The sequence below is a fragment of the Diceros bicornis genome, chromosome 9 (genome assembly GCF_020826845.1).
Source record: "Diceros bicornis minor isolate mBicDic1 chromosome 9, mDicBic1.mat.cur, whole genome shotgun sequence".
NCBI classification, from domain to species: Eukaryota; Metazoa; Chordata; class Mammalia; order Perissodactyla; family Rhinocerotidae; genus Diceros; species Diceros bicornis.
Window position 1 is genome coordinate 86,391,005 of NC_080748.1, and position 18,743 is coordinate 86,409,747.

Sequence of the window (18,743 nt, forward strand, 5' to 3'; positions counted from 1 at the left end):
ATAAAATCTACGCTAAAAGCACATCCCAGGTTAAGAAAGCTGTTAATGAATTTGGAGAATATGTAAAGCTGCTCTCTGAAGATCTAAGAACCTGATGGCTGACTTCTAAGGACATACATTTCGACAACTGTAACAGAAATACACTTCCTGGGACTGCAAATGACAAAAACGAGAACCTCAATGGCACTAATACGTATCATGTATGATGTAATGTATATTTTTATATTTATATTTTGTGCATGTATTTCCTAAAAACATGATTAGATTTGACAACACGTGACAACACAACAGTAAAGTAACATTTTAGTTGTGTGTTCCTATAGTTCCTCATCTTAATTCACATGCACTGCAAGATGCCATAATTCTTAGTTTGAAGATCTTAGCGCTTGAGGATAAGACAGCTTTATTTCACTTAATTTTTAAATAATTCAATGAAGAGAATAGCATGTTAGTGAAGGGGAAAATAGTCACATAAATATGAGCATACAGAAAGAGAAATGTCAATCAGTCACCTCAAAATGAAAGGCTCTGCACATTGTGCTTAGGAACTAGGTCCTTTACTAATACGCATGTGCATTAATAGCTTAAGAGTTGGCCAAAAATCTTACAGTCAACTATGACTAGAAGTAGAAAGAATTCCTATCTGAAAAAGAGTTCTTAGGAAGAGTAAAATCCTAAGATAAAGCATATCAGACACAGTGCCTAGAACATTCCAGAACACACAAGGCTCTAAAGATGGTTTCAGTGAACACAAAATGTCTGAGTCAAAGCCTGAGGTTTTCCTGTTTCTACTAATAGAGGGGTCTATGCTGGTAAGTTCGTTTACCCCGGGAGGAGGGACTGTGGCGTTGGGGCCAGGCCATTGAGGGCACACATGCTTATACTGCTGATGCCGCTGCTCCCGACGCTGCCAGAGCTCTGCGCCGACTGGGTGCTGCGGTCCTGGTAGTTCAGCGGGAGGGTCTGAGGCCTGGCATAGTAGTAGGGAGTGGAGTGAGCATCTCTTGGTAACGCTTGAGCAAATAACGTGGCATAGCTAGAAACCTGAAAATCAATTAAAATGCATTAACAATACAGAGATATAAAATTACAGAACACTTTTTCCAAATCAACAAAGATAATTTATATTCAGATTTTAGTTCTGTTTCTGTAACTGGATTTTGCACTTATTAAACAGTAAATCAGTTATACTTTTGAAATTGCCAGAACTGATAAAGTTGTAGGAAGTTTTCTGAACTCCAAAACTCCCCATGGTCTGATAACTGAACACTTTATTCAGAATCCATGTAAACTAAAACTCAAATAATTACTCAAATATTTTTAAAAGTTTGGCATTATAATATAATCAAAGAATGCTCATTACTTAGACTAAGATTTTAGAGATAAATATGACTCTTTCACCCACATTCTTCAACTTTTTAAACACTCAAATTTCTGTAGTAGAATATTTTATTACACCAGACTGTCTGGGACATGGAGGCGCCAAACTGCTTTTTCAAACACAGCACAGGTCAAAAATTGAACCCGTGAGACAACAGAGTTTTCACTGGTCTAACAGTAATTAATGTTCATAAGGATATCTGAAAACACAAGAAAATCCTAAAAGGCCTTCTAACTCAAAGAATATGCAGCTGTGCTGACAGTAATAACTTCACACAGTAAAAATTTTGAAAACTGATAGTTTATGCTCTATTTACACACTTCTATTTGAAGCAATAATTCTGAAAAACATCTTAAAGAAACAGAGCACACTCACTAAAAATGCCCTTAAAAAAAAACAAAAAGCAATCTCTTGATCTTCTGTGACTGCCCAGAAAACCAGACACATTCTTTTACTTTTTTCACATCATTTTCTTAAGAAGAGAAGCGGATTTCTATCAAAATTTGGTATAACTTTTCCAACAAAAGACACGAAGTGTCCTTTAAAAAAGGCATTGAGCTGCCCAAACAGAGCCTCTCTCACCTTGTTTGGCTGCTTGCGCGGATCTTCACTAAGGCTTAGCAAGAGGTAGAGAATTGACCATTTATTTTTCAAAACTCCCTGTTTAGAAAAAAAAATATTACAAGAACAACTTTATACTATTTCCCAGTTCTACCTTCCTCCTTCCTAAACTATTCTTATTTCCAAAACAGAAATGCATTTTAAAATTCACATGGTAATATCAAATCTAAATTTGTTCATTTTTCAGGCATTGCAAATAGTGCTATCCATCTGAAGGCTAGAGATCAAGTTCTCAAGAGGTCAAAACCCCTGGAACTTCCAACCCCCTGAAAACTAACTCCAAAGTCCCAAACAAAAACATGTTTTTTAAATTACCCTATTTCTGAATAACAGTATTTCCTCCCTGAAATAATTCTTATAATAACCAACTTCCCAAACATGGTGATTATAAGAAAAATGCCATCATAAAACATGTGAATGATTTTTCCCCCTTTATCAAAGTCCCATTTAGGCCATAAAATAGAGTATTATAATCAAAAGAATTCTGCAGTGCAAGAGGTAAGTCTCAGCATCATGCATCCCTACGCTAGAGGCTCTGAAGCACTTCGTTGTCAGGATAACTAACCCCTAGGTTTCTATCGAAGATTATCATACAGATCTCATTTATTTCTCATAATTGTCTATCCTTCTGCCCCGATTCACAACCATTAACAGTAGCCCACTCTCAATACGTTTTATCCCAAATTTACAGAGCATTCTACTCTATTCACATAGCCTTACCTTTTGGATGCACAGGCTAGAATATATAAATACCTTTATTTACAAAACAAACTATGGTACTTACATTATACAAGTTCTTCATTATATAAAACATCCTTTAAAAATTTCTTTAAAGAATAAGCTCATCCCAAAATATGGTTTAAATTTAAAAATTGATTTATTCAGAATTTTTCAGAAACAACAAATTCCCCAGCTGGGGCAACACAGACAAGGAGGCCCAGCCTGATGGAGTCCTCAGTCCAGTGGTAATGGACTGAGGATGGGCCAAACACTGTGGTACCATAAATTGCACTTCAGACAGATGAGGATCACTCGAGTGATCCAGGCTCAGGGAAGGACTCCAGAGGAGACGTGAGTCTCTCAGAAAGATGGGTGATGCAAAGGTAAGGAAGGGGGACGGGCACAGCCTCTTGAGGGAACTGAAAATAGATTAATTTGGCTAAAGCTAGACATGAAAATGGAAACTGAAAATGGAATGAAGGATCAGATCAAAGGGGGCCTTGGATACTATACCAAGAAATTTAGATTTTAGGCTGCAGACAGCAAGCAGCCTTTGCAGGGGAGCGACTGGACCCCTCTCTGACAGTCCTGCAGAGGTGAACCGGAGGGAAGACCAAGGACACTACAGGCCTGGTTAGGAAACCACAGTCATCTGGAGGGAAAGGACCAGTGACCGAGCACCTACTCAGGTAGCCCTCAGGTAGCCCTGAAAACCCCCATAATCAGGTACCCAGCTCTCCGAGGCTAAATGACTGCCTCAGGCACAGGACAAAAAGGAGCCCAACCTCGTTTGCCTGCCTCCAAGAGCGCTCTCTACCCAACCCCATTTCCAACAGGCGTTGGAGCGCCGGCAGCAGCAGCAGCAGAGCCATTTAAAGGAAGCCCACGTGGGCCAAGTCCTTACATACATCATCTCTTGTAATCATCGCAACCATGTGCAACACAGGCTTTAATCTCTTCACTCCATAAATGAGAGAAACAACAGTGAAAACCTAAATAACTTACCTGAATCACAAAGCTACATGCCAGGATTCAAACCAAGGTATGCCTCACTCCAAAAGGACAGATGAGAGGTGTACCCAAGAGGAATCAGGAAGACTTGGGGACAGACTGAATTTGGGGAGAGAGGTGGAGTCCAGATGACATCCAGGTTTCTGGTTTTTGGCAATAGATGAATGGTGCTATCATTCACCAAAAGGGATAACATAGGGAAAAAAAAAGCAGGTTGTACATGGGTAGATGTGAATGGATGCCTAGAGGTATGAAAAAAGACAATGAAAATGCTCCTTTCAGTTCTGAGGATGCCAAGCTGCAAGTCCCTGTGGGAGCTTCCTAAGGAGTGTCTGCGTAGAAATGACCAGCAGACATCAGGAAGACAGCAGAAGTTCTCCCTGTGCAGCAAGAGTCCTGGGTCAGAACCTCAGCTCTTGTTTAAGAAAAATAAAGATGTATACAGGGTGGAAAGCAGAGAAAGTTCCAAAAACAAATAAAATTTGCACAAAGAAATCAGCAAAAGGCATATGTAAGGGAGGAGGCACCACTTTTGTTAACATAAGAAGAACACATATTAAACACCCAGATCCGTCTGCTGAAGAAGGTTTGATGGGGGACTGTGCACTGAGGCGTGGACAGAGACAGGGAAACGAGTGGAGGAAGCAGGCAGGGAGCACCACCAGCAAGAAGCCACTCCTCTCCCTTGGCCTGAAGGGGCGGGGCGGACAGGGATCACCAGAGCCAGTGCGGGCAGGACATGGAGGCCTGGGGGCATGTGAGAGGGACTGTCCGAATAGCCTGTGGGCATAGCTAAGCCATCGCCAAACTGCTGCCTGGCAGAAGGGGAGTACCAGTTCGGCCTCGTTCTTCTCCCGCCCTGCCAGTTCCAGTTGAAGCCAACCAGGGACTGTGATCCACACCCGTCAGCCCTCCAGAGCCCAAAGCAGGGCAGAAAAGGGTAAAGAACAGATCTCGTGGGACAGAGTAAACAACTCTAGCATCACAGATGTTTTAAATGATTCTAAACCACCTCAGACCCTGTTATCTAAGATTTTGAAAGCTAAAGGACCTCAATTTAGACATAAACTTTAAACACTGTGCAGAACTGAATGTTAAATGTAAAAACACATATTAGGGCTCCCTAAGATCTAGAGGAACATCAAAACAAGTGGTTTTGTAAAGTGGTTATTTAACTAGTCCGCAACACAGCTTCTTCCAGCATTTGCGCCTGACCAGCCGGGGTCACCTCTTCAGCGGAGCCAGTCACCCACTAGACCCTCAGGGCCCCCTCCCTGCCAAGGCCCTTCCTCATCAGTCCCACGTCCACGACATGCTTGCTGCCTCCCCCAGACAACCCATCCTTCTCCTCTTCAGCTGTCAGCCACACCCAGAGTCGAGCCCAGGAACACCAAGACACCTTCCCAACATCTCCACCGCACACGAGACCCCTTCCGCCACTCCGGGGTTCTAGAAACAACACAGCAGAGGGTAAACGCACTTCTAACCTTTCCTCCCCCGGTGCGCACAGCGCACACTGCAGAGAAGAGCCTTCAATGAGCAGAGGAGGAAAACATCAGCCACCTCCGCGGGTTTGAGGAACTGGACATCTTAGCAGAAAGATGGAACGGCGACTAATCTGTACAGATTCTTCTACTTTAACTACTAGTGTTACACTGTTGTTTCCTAATGTTTTTCATCATGTTTCACGCAATAAGCCAAGCTGGTTTTCTGGGTTAGCCCTAGGAAGCTGGGTACTATTTAAAAAATTGATGTTTAGGAATAAACATTCAGGGTTCCAAACAAAATTTTGGAAAACAATGATTTTAAATTAGAAAATTCCTAAATATGTTTTCATCTAATGGCCAATATTAACAGACACAACAGCTTTTACTGATGAAATCTCTCTTCTGGGACCTCAGTGAGGCTAAGCATCTTGGGAATGTGATATCCGATAAGCAGATCTTGGTAATTTTCAATGTACAGAAGTTGTTTTGAAAAACAGAGAAAGATTTAAGAAAAACAAAAGATACAGCAGTTTGAAACTATTTGCCTGGAAATGAATGTACAAAAAACGGTTCCTGTTTCTTAATTTTATAAATATTATCAAATATTTTTAGAAAAGCATACTTAAAATAGTAATCCAAGTATACCACATCAAATTAAGGAATCAAAATGGTCAACAAATGAATTTAAGCTTTTTTTTTTTTTTTGAGGAAGACTGGCTCTGAGCTAACATCCATTGCCAATCCTCTCCTTTTTGCTGAGGCAGATTAGGCCTGAGCTAACATCTGTGCCCATCTTCTTCTATTTTGTATGTGGGACGCCAACACAGCATGGCTTGATGAGTGGCGCGTAGGTCCACGCCCAGGATCTGAACCTGCAAATCCCGGGCTGCCAGAGTGGAGCACGTGAACTTAACCACTATGCTTCCAGGCTGGCCCTTAACCTTATTTTTAAGGGTATAATATTCAAATAAAGAGAAAGACCTGAAAAAATTATGAGTTTAATTACTAGCAGCATTATGCTCAACTCAGTAATTTTTGTTGTTGTTAACACTAACTTAATATTTGTTGAGCAAAGCATTAAACTTCTCTGGATTTCACTTTCTTCTCTATAAAAGGAGGGAGAGAGCTAGGTGAACTAAGTTCCTTTACAGTCAGAATCACAAAAACCTCACCCTATGATTCAATTAATTTATTGGTGTACAGGTTGGCAGAATCTTTTATAAAAATAATAGGTTAGAAAAACCACTCGTGTGCAAGTATCAACATCCAGTCACAAGATGTTCAACATCAATTTTTTTTAATTATTGACTATAACAGTACAAAACTGACCTGATGAACAATGAAGTACATCAAAAAGATGTTTTTGCTGTTATACGCAGACAAGTCAAGACTTCTACCAATGCTTCCTCACAGTAACACAATTAACGCCTCTGTAATACAAACTTATTGTGTACTTAAGTCTGATCACTTTCCCAACGTAGCTTCATTCATCTTTATAAGCAATTTAGCGTTAAATCCAGCTAAAACTTACTTCTAATATTGAAAATGTTTAAAAAGCAAACATTATCTACAATTAAAAGCCATTACCCAATATGGAAAAGTTTAATATGATACCACAAAAAAAGGTTAAAATGTTCCCAGATCCCTAGTACTAGCATCACCATTAGTGGAATGGCTTTCAGAACACTTGTATGATACCTGTGAATGAAGTTTTCTGTGGAGTTCTGAAAATAATGCAGCATCTGCTTCTCTTCTTTGTCGAATAACTGAAAAGTTAGAAAAGAAAATAAGCATGTTAATCACACATACCAAAATTCATTTTTATGATACTATTTTACCTACAGTAACAGATAACTCTGAAAAGAATCCTGAGCTTAAGAATCAAAATAACTAGACAATAAGTGACATTTCAGCTTTATGAATTTGGTCAATTCATTTACTCTCTCTGACATTTGTGAAATGACAATAGTAGGCTAGAATCAAAGAGTTTATGTGAAAATTAGCTAAGTAATAGAAATGATGAGATCTTCTAGATTCTCTCTACAAATATTAATAAACAGAACAGTGAGGCAAACCACCACCAGTTTAACTAGTTAATAATGGCTACCCAGAGGGAAGGATGGGAAGTAAAAATATCTTTGGAATCCTAAATTTAAAGGGCAATAACATGGGGCCGGCCCCGTGGCATAGCGGTTAAGTGCGCGCGCTCTGCTGCTGGCGGCCCAGGTTTGGATCCCTGGAGCGCACCGACGCACCACTTGTCAGGCCATGCTGTGGCGGCGTCCCATGTAAAGTGGAGGAGGATGGGCACGGATGTTAGCTCAGGGCCAAGCTTCCTCAGAAAAAAGAGGAGGACTGGCATCAGATGTTAGCTCAGGGCTGATCTTCCTCACAAAAAAAAAAAAAAAAGTAGAAGAAATATTGGATTCACTAAGAGTTGTTGACTCCCAAGATAGTGCTCTGTTATCTGATCAAAAGGTGCATAATATTAAATACTGTAAACCACGTGATAAACAGGAAAGTATATTAAGCCGTTTTATTTTTCTCACACTCGTAAACCAAATTATGTCATTTTAATAGTATTTAAAACAATCCTCTTTCACAATGTTCTAATAAAAGACAGAATTGAGCTGTCCTTATTTTTAATATATATTTTTATATACATGTAAGAGTACCTATAATTAAAATGTGCTTGGGAACTACATATATACAGAGCTATATAAAAATATATATACAAAATATATATATATCTGTAGGTGTAGATATAGTCTTAAGCTTTGACATGTTTAAGAATCCAACATTTAAGAAAAATACGTACGTTCTTTCTTGATTTTTTCAGCTACTAGAAATTCATCTCTTTCAACAGTTGGGGCAAAGTTGCTGCCAATAACTCGCACAGCGTACTGGAATTGTTGGGCCACATCAGCTGAAAGGTAAATAAAAAAGGGATGCAAATTATTGCCAATCAGATTAAGCTTTGATCACCTGAAGCTTCAAGTTCAAGACAGTGGACTGGGCGCATAGATCCACCTTCCACCTTGCCAAGATTTTAACTGAGAGGACACAGAAGCTATTAAGAAATCAAAACAAAATGAATGAATAAATGAATGAAATAACTGTTCCATAAAATAAGAAAGAAATAACAGTTCTATAAAATAAGAAAGGGAGACAGCAAGAGGCCAGAAAGTCTGAAAAGTCCTAGGAGACAGAAAACAAATTGGACTGACCATCATAAGAAAAGGAACAGGCAAAGTCACAGCCCACAACTGGAGGCCTGCGACGTAAGCCTACTCAAGAGAGCCTCTGTGAAGCTCCAGGATCAATCAACAAACAGAAAAAACCAGGAGCAGGCCATGAAGGAATCAAAATGGGCAATTACTTTATAAACTGTGCACTTCAGATAAAGATATGGCTTAAACTACTCTACTACACTACTCCCTTCAAAAACCCCACTAAATTGAGTATAAAGAGATTTTTTTTAAAAAAAGGGCATAAACCCACAAAGGCCAAGAAAACAAATCAGAACAAAGCTAAAGAGAAGTCAACAAAATATGAGAAGCTGGAAAGCAAATGGATTGGTGGGAACTGCTTCAGGAGGACATGAAATGAGAAGCTCAACGCCTGCTGGGTCAGAGGGGTGGGGGACAAAAGCCACGAGAAACGGTTCCCTCTGAGAAGCCCAGGGCAGCTCCAGAAACGAGGAAATTCCATACCTCGGAAGACGTGGATGAAGTGGGGCAGAACAACGAGGACCAGCTGGAAGTCGGGATGGAAAACAGACTCCTGGGACCTCTACCCCGTCCCATACAACCAGATGACCACCTACTGCCCCACCCAGGCAAACCAAAGAGGGTGTGGACGGAATACCAGGACAGCAAAGAATAGGAAGTAAAAGTAGCAGACCGAACTTAAGGACCCCAGCCCTCCTTCCCAGACACTGGAAATCAAAATTCCTGCATCGGGGAATGCCAGCACAATGCAGCGCCCCTCCACCTCCCACTAAAGCACGCCCATCCCCACCAGGGAAAAACTGTAACAAAACTAAAACCCCAGGCAGTCCCACAGGCTCCACCTCGAAAAGTGCCTTTCTCAGTAACCGGGAAAATAAGTGACAAGAAAATGAGAAAGGATTTAGTGTTGAACACCAGCACTGACCTACTAACCCTAAGTGATACAGAACATTCCATCCACCAATGAAAGAACACACATTCTCTTTACAATGCACATGGCACAGTCATCAAGAAAGACTGCATTTGGGGGTCACAAAACAAACCTTATTAAATAAAAAAATAACTGAAATTATTCAAAGTATGTTCTCTATCAATAACAGAATTAAACTAGAAATCAGTAACAGAATGATATCTGAAAAATCCTCAAACATATGGAAGTCAATCAACATACTACTATGTAATATGGTGACCAGAGAAAGTCTCAAAGGAAATTGGAAAATATCTTGAACTGAATGAAAAAAAAAAATACAACACATTGAAATTTGTGGGATACAGCTAGGGCAGTGGTTACAGGAAAAATTATAGTATAAAATGCTTTTATTAAAAAGGAAGATGGGGGCCGGCCCCGTGGCTTAGTGGTTAAGTGCGTGCGCTCTGCTGCTGGCGGCCCGGGTTCAGATCCCGGGCGCGCACCGACACCGCTTCTCTGGCCATGCTGAGGCCGCGTCCCACATACAGCAACTAGAAGAATGTGCAGCTATGACATACAACTATCTACTGGGGCTTTGGGGGGAATAAATAAATAAAATCTTTAAAAAAAATAAATAAATAAATAAAATAAAAAGGAAGATGGGGGGCCAGCCCAGCAGTGTAGTGGTTAAGTTCGCACCTTCCGCTTTGGCGGCTCAGGGTTCACTGGTTCAGATCCCAGGTGTGGACCTACGCACCACTTATCAAGCCGTGCTGTGGCAGGCGTCCCACATATAAAGTAGAGGAAGATGGGCACGGGTGTTAGCCCAGCACCAATCTTCCTCAGCAAAAAGAGGAGGATTGGCAACAGATGTTAGCTCAGGGCTAATCTTCCTCACCAAAAAAAAAAAAAAAAAAAAGGAAGATGGGTCTCACATCAATCATCTCAGCTTATTCAGTAAACTCTAGAAAAAGAAAAGTGAACTAAACTCAAAGTATTAAGAAACAATAAAAATAAGAACAAAAATCAATCAAATTTAAAACAAAAATAGGGAAGAAAAAAAAAAAATCAATGAAACCAAAAGCTGGTTCTTCAAAAAAAAACTTAACAGAATTCATAAACATAAATTTGTGACTAAGAAAACACAAATTAAGGAATGAAAGAGGTGATACTACCACTGATCCCACCGAAATTTAAAAAAAAAAAAATCGCTAAATAATTCATGTAGATCTCCCCCTAAGGAGGTGCATAAAACATAAGGGTGGGCTGCACGGTGGCTTCCTTCCCAAGACTAGAGTACTGCGCAGTGGAGAAACCTGACAAACACTTCAGCCAGGTGACCAAGGTCAAGATCCACCGCAATGAGCCACACAGAGAGTGCGCACCCTGGACACCATGTGACGAGAAGGGCACTTTACCTCTGGGGTCTTCCTCCCAAACACACATAACCCCAGTCTAATCATGAGAAAAACAACAGACAAATCTCAATTGAGACATTCTACAAAATACCTGAGTTTTAACCCTCAAAACTGTCAAGGTCATTAAAAAAAATCAGTTTTGAAGTCTGAGAAATTGTCAGAGCCAACAGGAGCCCAAGGAGACATGACAGCTAAAGGTAAAACAGTACCCTGCATGGACCCCTGGAACAGTAAAGAGACATGAGGTAGTAACTGAGGAAATCGGAACAAGGTATGAAGTGTAGTTAATATTAACATTTATCATTACTGATGCGCTCATTGTAACAATTACACCATACTAATGTAGGATGCTAATAACAGAGAAAGGGTGTGGGGTACAGGGAACTCTATTATCACCACAATTCTTCTCTAAATCTAAACTCATTCTAAAATTAAAAGTTTGTTTTAAAACACATACTGATTCCAAAACCCATATTTCACAAATCACAATTTTATTGGTCTGGAGTGGGGCCATGGTATAGATATTTTTTTAAAGCTCCATTTTAAAACCTTTAGTCTTCAAGACAAGAATAAAACAACTTAAATGTGAAAAAAGCTTTCTTTGGCAAACTCAAAAAAGAATCTCAGCCTATATACCAAACACCATATACAAAAATTAACTCAGACAGATCACAAGTGTAAAACATAAGCCTACAACACTTAGGGAAAAAAAAGAGAAGAAATCTTTGTGCCTTTAGGGTAGGCAAAGAGTTCTTACATAAGACATCAAAATCAAGATCCACTTAAAAAAATCTGAGAAATTGAACTTTCATCCAAGATTAAAAACTTTTGTGTGCAAAGGACACTGTTAAGAGAATGAAAATACTGAGAAAATATTTTCAAAACACATATCCAACAAAGGACTTGAATCCAGATATATATAGAGAACTCTCAAAACTCATTAAGGGGAAAAAAAAACAGTCCAATAAAAACATAAACAAAACTTTTGAACAATCAATTCACCAAGAAGATCAAAGGCAAAGAAACACATGAAAAGATCCTCAAGCAAATTAAAGCCACAATGAGATGCCATAATTCACCTATAAGAATAGCTGAAATAAAAAAATACCAGCGCCACCAAGAGCTGGTGAGGATGCAGGGTCCCTGGGGCGCTCACGCTGAGGGTGAGAATGAGAGTGGTACAGCTACTCAGGAAAATAGTTCAGCATACACTTACCATACGACGTGTAGGTTATGGATTCTAGAGAACTAAAAACTATGGTCACATAAAAATCTGTAAACGCATGCTTACAGCAGCGTTACCCATAATCACCAAAAACTGGAAACAACTCGGATGTCCCTCAATGGGTGAATGGATAAACAAACTGTGGTACAGTCTCACAATGGAACACCACTGTGCAATGAAAGGAATGAACTGCGATACACACACCACCATGAACCTAGCCCAAATGCTTCAGGCTAAGAGAAAGAAGCCAGTCTCAAGAGTGCAGACTGGATGATCCCATGTGCGTGATACACCTCCCAGCTGTGCTCACCAACACCAGCCACACTTTGTAGTCTTCCATTCCTTGAGCACACCACCGCCCTTCCAGCTCAGAACCTTGACATACTCTCCACATCGTCCCAGGACTCATTCCATCACATCACTGGGTTCTCTATTTAAATGACACCTCCTCAGAATGCCGTCCTATCTCAAGCAGGTACAAACGCACACACGCACATGCAGTCTTTCTCAAACACCACTGTATCAACAGAGAATGTGTTGATTACAGACCAAGAATAACTTAAGTCTCCTCAACAGATCTGACTAGATTTGTTTTCTAGAAAGGACTCTTGGCAGAGTAGAAAAGGAACTAGAGGAGGCACAACACCAGGGCAAGAAACACAGTGGAATTGCAGGGTCTCAATCCCAAATGTGAAAACTCCAAGCAACACTTAGACGTGGGCCCAAGAGTTTGTAAATGAAAGACAGTTGCCTTGAGTATCCCAAAATGGTTATGTACACAGTCAGGTAAAAGAAGACAACTGAACTTAAAGATGCACAAAACCAAGTGCAGCTCAAGTGCACAAAAACTCCACAACTGCGTGCTTTCTATGGATTCAGAAAGTGAGTGGGGGAAAGGTGAACTGCTTTGTAAGATGTAAGTTTCCGCCTTCCTGCGTCTCCCCTGTGCTGGCTTGTACGTACACCACGCTGTTTCCTAAAGACAGGACTGGTGTGCCAGCTCAACCACAAGTGCTCTCTCCAGCACCTACCCCAGCAATTCCCCACTCCAGACGCAGCTCAGGATGACTGTGTGTTTAATGTTCCACATGCCAAGCTCCAACAGAGACCTATGGGACCAGAATCTCTGGAGATGGGGCCTATGATATAGTTGTGAATAAGTACTACATTTAGAGAATTCAAAATGAAAAGGCATCATGTTAAATAGAGTAAAAAGGCTTCCTCCCTCAATTACTGTCCAGCCACCAGTTCCGCCCCCACAAGCAACCAATGTTATCAGTTTCTTGTGTAATCACAGGTGATTCTGATGCACAGCTCTAGCTGAAAAGTAAGGCTCTAAAACAAAATCGAAATAAAAAACATTGCTCTAGGTTTGTGGTTCTCAAACTTGCTGGACTCAGGGCCCCTTTTCACTCTTAAGATTGAGGACCCTCCTAAAAGTTTTTTTGTATTTATGTGGGTTACAGCTATCAATATTTACTATATTAGAAATTTAAATCGAGATTATTTTTAAATATTAATTCATTAAAAAAAACAACAAACACATTAAGTACAACTTTCAAATGAAGCCTAAAACTCTGAAATTTCAATATACATATTAATAGACATTTGGTGAACAGTTTAACATACATTTAATATAATTTTTAATGTATACTTAATATACATTGATTTTCCCAAGCATATAATCCAGGGAAGACCATACTTTATTCAAAACTTCATCAAGAGCTCTTCACCATTTCGGAAAATCATGAAACCAACAGCAACACCATGTGTGGCCCAAGAATCAGCACACAACACTTCTTTATCTGTCTACACATGGCTCACAGTGCACTCACGGTGGTGTTACAGATTAGGGCAATCACCTTACTTTAGTATGTAGTGTACTTAGTCACACCTAAGCATTTGTGTTGAAATATTTACTAATAAAAACTCCCTTATTTCTTCTTTATCTCATAATTAAAAAGAGGGTTACAAGGTATGAAAAGGAACGCTGCCTCTGACAAGAGTTAAAACACTATAAGATCACGCACATCATTTCCAAAGACAAATAATGACTATCCAAAGATATAATAAGCAAAATGTGCTCCAGGAGAGAGGCAGAGACATGGAGAGAGAATTCTCCTGCCACTGGTGGACAGTTGTGGTTCAAGCAAATTCACAGGTGTTATAAGATGGAAAAGGTGGAATAATGGTTATACTAACTTTAGAAAAATGTCAAGCACCACTACCATTAGGTGCTTTGCTTCGAAGGTCCCTTGAAGCCAACCGTAAAATTTTTTTTAAAAGGTTCTTTATGAAAAATTGATTCATATGAAATTCACATTAAAAGTAACGTGTCTATTATGCCTCAATTTCATAGTATTAGAAAAGCAATATATTACAAAAGCATAACAGCAACTGTTTGTAACATGTCATTAAAAAATGAAGTAATTAACCAAAGGTTCTACTTAGTTATCAGATAAAATACCCACTAATGAAAAAAAAAATTTTTCAAATGTCAAACACTGTAAAGGCAGCAATTTATATTGCTCCTTTGCCCACTAAGGTGGAACAAATTAAAACAAGGCAAGCTATTAAATAGTTGTAAATTCTTTTGTAAATAGTAGCATAATTTGGAATTATGAATATAATAACTGTTTGGCAATCCTAGCTGTCCAGAACAAAGAGAGCATTGTCGTTAATGGATTTTATAATATATTTTACTCCGAGAGGATCCCCTCAGGATCTCACAGAGAGCCTGCCCACTCTTAATTTAGACACAATTCCAAATGGAGAGCCAGGAGGGTGCAGAACTTTGCTGAAGAGACATTTCAACCTCCTGGAAGCAGTGAAACTAAGTCAATCGAAAGGAGCTGCAAATATAAAATTTGTTTCAACTGAGAAACATCATGGTACCTCACAATGAATGGCCTTCCAAGTCCAGCTGTGACAATGGGAACGTATGTGGTTTATCCCTGGAGGAAAACCGCGGACCCACCGGTCTAATGAAAACACTGACATTAAAGTGAGCGAGTCATAACCAACAACCTTAGCTCTTGGGTTTCTCCCATGACTCGGAACATCAAATCAGAATGTAACTCCCAGTGCAGAGAGACACATAGAGAAGAGCTGGAGACAAACGCAGAAGACAGCAGACCAAGCTCGCACCCACCCCAAGACCTTTGCACCCTCCACCCGGAGCTCTCCCCAGATGCTCACAGGGCCCTCCCTCACTCCATTCATGTCCTCGGAGGCTTTCCCTCACCTCTTCCCTCGACATCCCTTTACTTTATTTTTCATCACAGCACTGATCACTAATGAACATTATACGTTTACCTATTTTATCACGTCTCCTCCACTAGAATCTAAGATCTACGGGAGGAACGACCTGTCGGCATAGCTCTGCATCACCAGCACCTAACACGGTACCTGGAGTGCGCTGGGGTGGGAGCAAAAATGTCTTAGATGAGTAAAGTGACACTGAAACTTTATGAAACGCAGCAAGAACTGCGTGAAGGCAGTGGCACTGAATAGACTGACAGAAAACTTCACTTTTTGCCCCTAAGGTTATCATAGAACATCAAACAACTGATGTCAGCTAATTGCCATGAATCCTGAAGGCCAAAGTGTAGTCCCAATACTTTAGATGTAATTTTGTTTAAGGTCTTCCCACAACAACTGAACAGTTTCTTCTCCACGTTACGGTGCTTCAGGAATAAGTAACCCAGTTGCCTCCATTATTCCTTCGCGCTGCATCCCCACTACTCCCTCCCTCCCACCAAAACGACACACTGTGCCATTTTCACAAGCACCACGACCACAGAATGGCTTTCCACACCGTGCAGGACTGGGTTTGGGAGCAGTGTTCCCTACGTAAACTCCCCAAAAACAGTTCCATATCAAATTCAACCCTCAGCCCCTTACAGAAAAATACGGCAGGTGACAGCCGTCGGCACCCCCTTCGCTCCGCCTCAAAGCTGCCACCTCCGCTAAGGGCCAGGGCCCCTGACGCGGCTCGGCCCCGCCGGCGCCCCCTGCGCGCGGCCACAGACGCGTGACCGGCCAGGCCGCCGCTCTCCCCACCCCGGTGAGCGCGCAAGCGCCCGCCGTGCGGGGACTCAGACAAGGGGCGCGTCCGCGAGCCGTCCTCGCGGGCGCCACTCCGGCCCCGGCGCGGGGAGCGGTGACTCAGCCGGCCGGGCCCTGCCCTCCGCCCTCGCCCGGGGCCGCAGCTCCGCGACCGCCGCGCCCCTCGCCGCCCCGGGGACGCTCTCGCCCCGGGGACGCCGCCGAGCCGCACGCGCGGGGAGCGGCCTGCGAGACCCGAGCCGGCCCCGAGCCGGCCCCGCCGCTACCTTCGCTCCGGCCCAGGATCCGGCAGCACAGGCTCTGCAGCAGGACGTTGGGCGACTTCTGGTCGGGGGTCGCCATCCTCGCCCGGGACTGCCCGCGGAGCCCCCGGCCCTCGCCCGCCTGCCCGAGCCCGCCGCGCTCCGGAGACCCCGCCGCCCGGGCTCCCGCGTCCCCGACAGGCTAAGGCCCCGCGGCCACCGCCGGCGACCAGGGCGCCATTTTAACGGAACCCGCCGAAACCGCGGGCTCTTCCCACAAGGCGCCGCTTCTTCCGGGCGCTCGGGGCCGCGGGTGCGCCGGCCTAAGGGTTCCCCCCGACCACCGCCGGCGGGGTAGGAAGGTTCCGGCACCGAGCGCGCTGGGCCTCGCTGCTCATCGCCTCCCGGTAGTCAGACCCTCAGACGTCCCCAGAGGGTCAGGACGCCTCAGACCTCTAAACGTCCCCAGACGTCCCCAGAGGGTCAGGACAGCTCAGACCCCCAGACGTCCCCAGAGTGTCAGGACAGCTCAGACCCTCAAATGTCCCCAAACGTCCCCGAGAGCAGGACGACCACTGACTTGCTGTGGGAGTGCTTGGTGCCCAGCAGCGCATCCATAGTCCCTACTTTTTTAAAAACGTCATCGGTTCTTGTCACACTTTCAGTGGAAGAAGACTGTGTAAAGGAGTACAAGAATTTTACGATTTTACATCTGGTCGAGCGTGACACCTGCACATCATCCAGCTTTCCAGAAGTGTGTTGTGGCTGCTCACCATCTCAGAGCCCGTCCCCACCTGATCCCAGGTGACCAGTACAGTCATGAGAGACAAGTCAGATGAAGAGTGAGAGAGGGGAGAGGCCTGAAAAGGAGGAATAACAGGCAGTTAGGACAAGTCACTCTCCACGAACTTATAGACGTGTCACATGAGTGTGCGGAGAAGCCGGGTGCTGAGAATGGCCCAGTCCAGGGCCAGATGAGCCAGTCCACACATCGGCTGGTCAGAGTTATGGGATCCCGGCAACCAGGAGTATACTGTTCAAGTCAGTAGATTAGACCAAGGGCGAGTAGTTGTCTCACGCTGGACCAACCTAAGTTTCTTTCCAGGGAATTTGGAATTAAGATCAAAAGAATTTGTATTTTCCAGTGGCCTGAACTATAACACAGAAAAACAGGCAACTTCCAACAACCAAGTAAGCAGAGAAAAAGCCACCCCTCCCCTCCACAGGGTCAGAGGAGAACCCAAGCCTTACAAACAAGACCACCCTGCTAGCACTCGGGCTGTCAAATGGGCCTTAATGGGAGCCTACGGAGGAAGGGCCAAGGCCCTAAAGGAACACTATTCATCTGATGGCACATTTTAACACCTGCCTTGCATCGTTTGAGTTCTAGGAATAGGAAAACCATAAGAGTCACAAGACAAAGGCCAAAAGAGTGTCTGAGTGAGGCAACTGGAGGCCAGGACTTCACACCAAGAGCAGAACCGCAGCTTCAGACTGCAGCATCCACAGCTCTCCTCCTTCCCAGCCGTCCTGCTGTGCTTGCCCAGGCTTTCGAGGTCATGGAGCCCCAGCCGCAGTCTTGCAACGTCACAGGGTGCAAAGACAGCAAGCGGCACAGAGAGGGAAGGCGATTAGAGAACACAAGGCCCAGCACAGTGGGCGATGTGCTCATGTGTCCTTACAACCAGCTCCTGTCACTGAAACTTACCTGCGTGTGCCTTTGCTCTTCTGATCTAAAGATGGAAATAAAATAACTAAAATACACAGTGGGCATGTAACAGGATGTAGAGAAGGACTCGTCCAAGAATTGGCAACTAGATACAAAACTGAGGACACTACATTTTAAAGAAAGCCATAGAAAGTGGGAGGCAGACACTGCCTCGGGGTCTGTTAGGACGCAGCCACGCTGGCGTTGCTAATTCTCCAACCATCACTCCCATTCCTGAAAGTCCATCTACAGCTGCTCAGTGACCGTGGGGAAGGAGGGCGTTCTGGAGGTCCTGAGACAATTTTAGGGACATCAGGACCTACCCTGCCCGGAACCGTGCAGAGGTGAGCCCCCTGCATGGAACCCGCAGGAAAAGTCATGCATGTGCTCCACAAGAGGGTTGGCCTGGGACACCTGCCACAGAGATGGCATTGACGGCCACTCAAGGTTAACCAGAAAGTGAGGACTACTGACAGAGGCCACGGTCTCGTGCCAAGTTAATTAAAAGATTTTTAACCTCTGTCCCTAATCCTTCCATTGTGACTCAAATTAAGAGAGTTAAAATTAGTAATGGGAGGTGGAGGAAAATAGAAGGGCAACTGATGTCCCCTCCCTTCTTCAGATACATTAGGCTGATGAGGTCTGGGTGCACAGGAATGAGGAAAAGTCATGAGCTGTAGATTGGATCTGGCACAAACGCCTTGAATTTGCCTGGTGATAAA

The 18,743-nt window shown here is 43.1% G+C and overlaps 1 protein-coding gene across 1 annotated transcript in view; it reads right to left on the reverse strand.

The window, feature by feature from the left end:
• Positions 1-16,545, reverse strand: part of TUBGCP3 (tubulin gamma complex component 3) — a 79,747-nt gene extending 63,202 nt beyond the window's left edge. Inside the window, exons 1-5 of the mRNA XM_058548504.1 lie at positions 16,338-16,545; positions 8,039-8,146; positions 6,919-6,986; positions 1,964-2,041; positions 827-1,044 (exon numbers count right to left, since the gene is read on the reverse strand). Of these exons, the coding sequence (XP_058404487.1) occupies positions 827-1,044; positions 1,964-2,041; positions 6,919-6,986; positions 8,039-8,146; positions 16,338-16,413 (548 nt within the window). The 5' untranslated portion in view covers positions 16,414-16,545. The remainder of the gene's footprint in view (positions 1-826; positions 1,045-1,963; positions 2,042-6,918; positions 6,987-8,038; positions 8,147-16,337) is intronic.
• Positions 16,546-18,743: the final 2,198 nt, after the last annotated feature.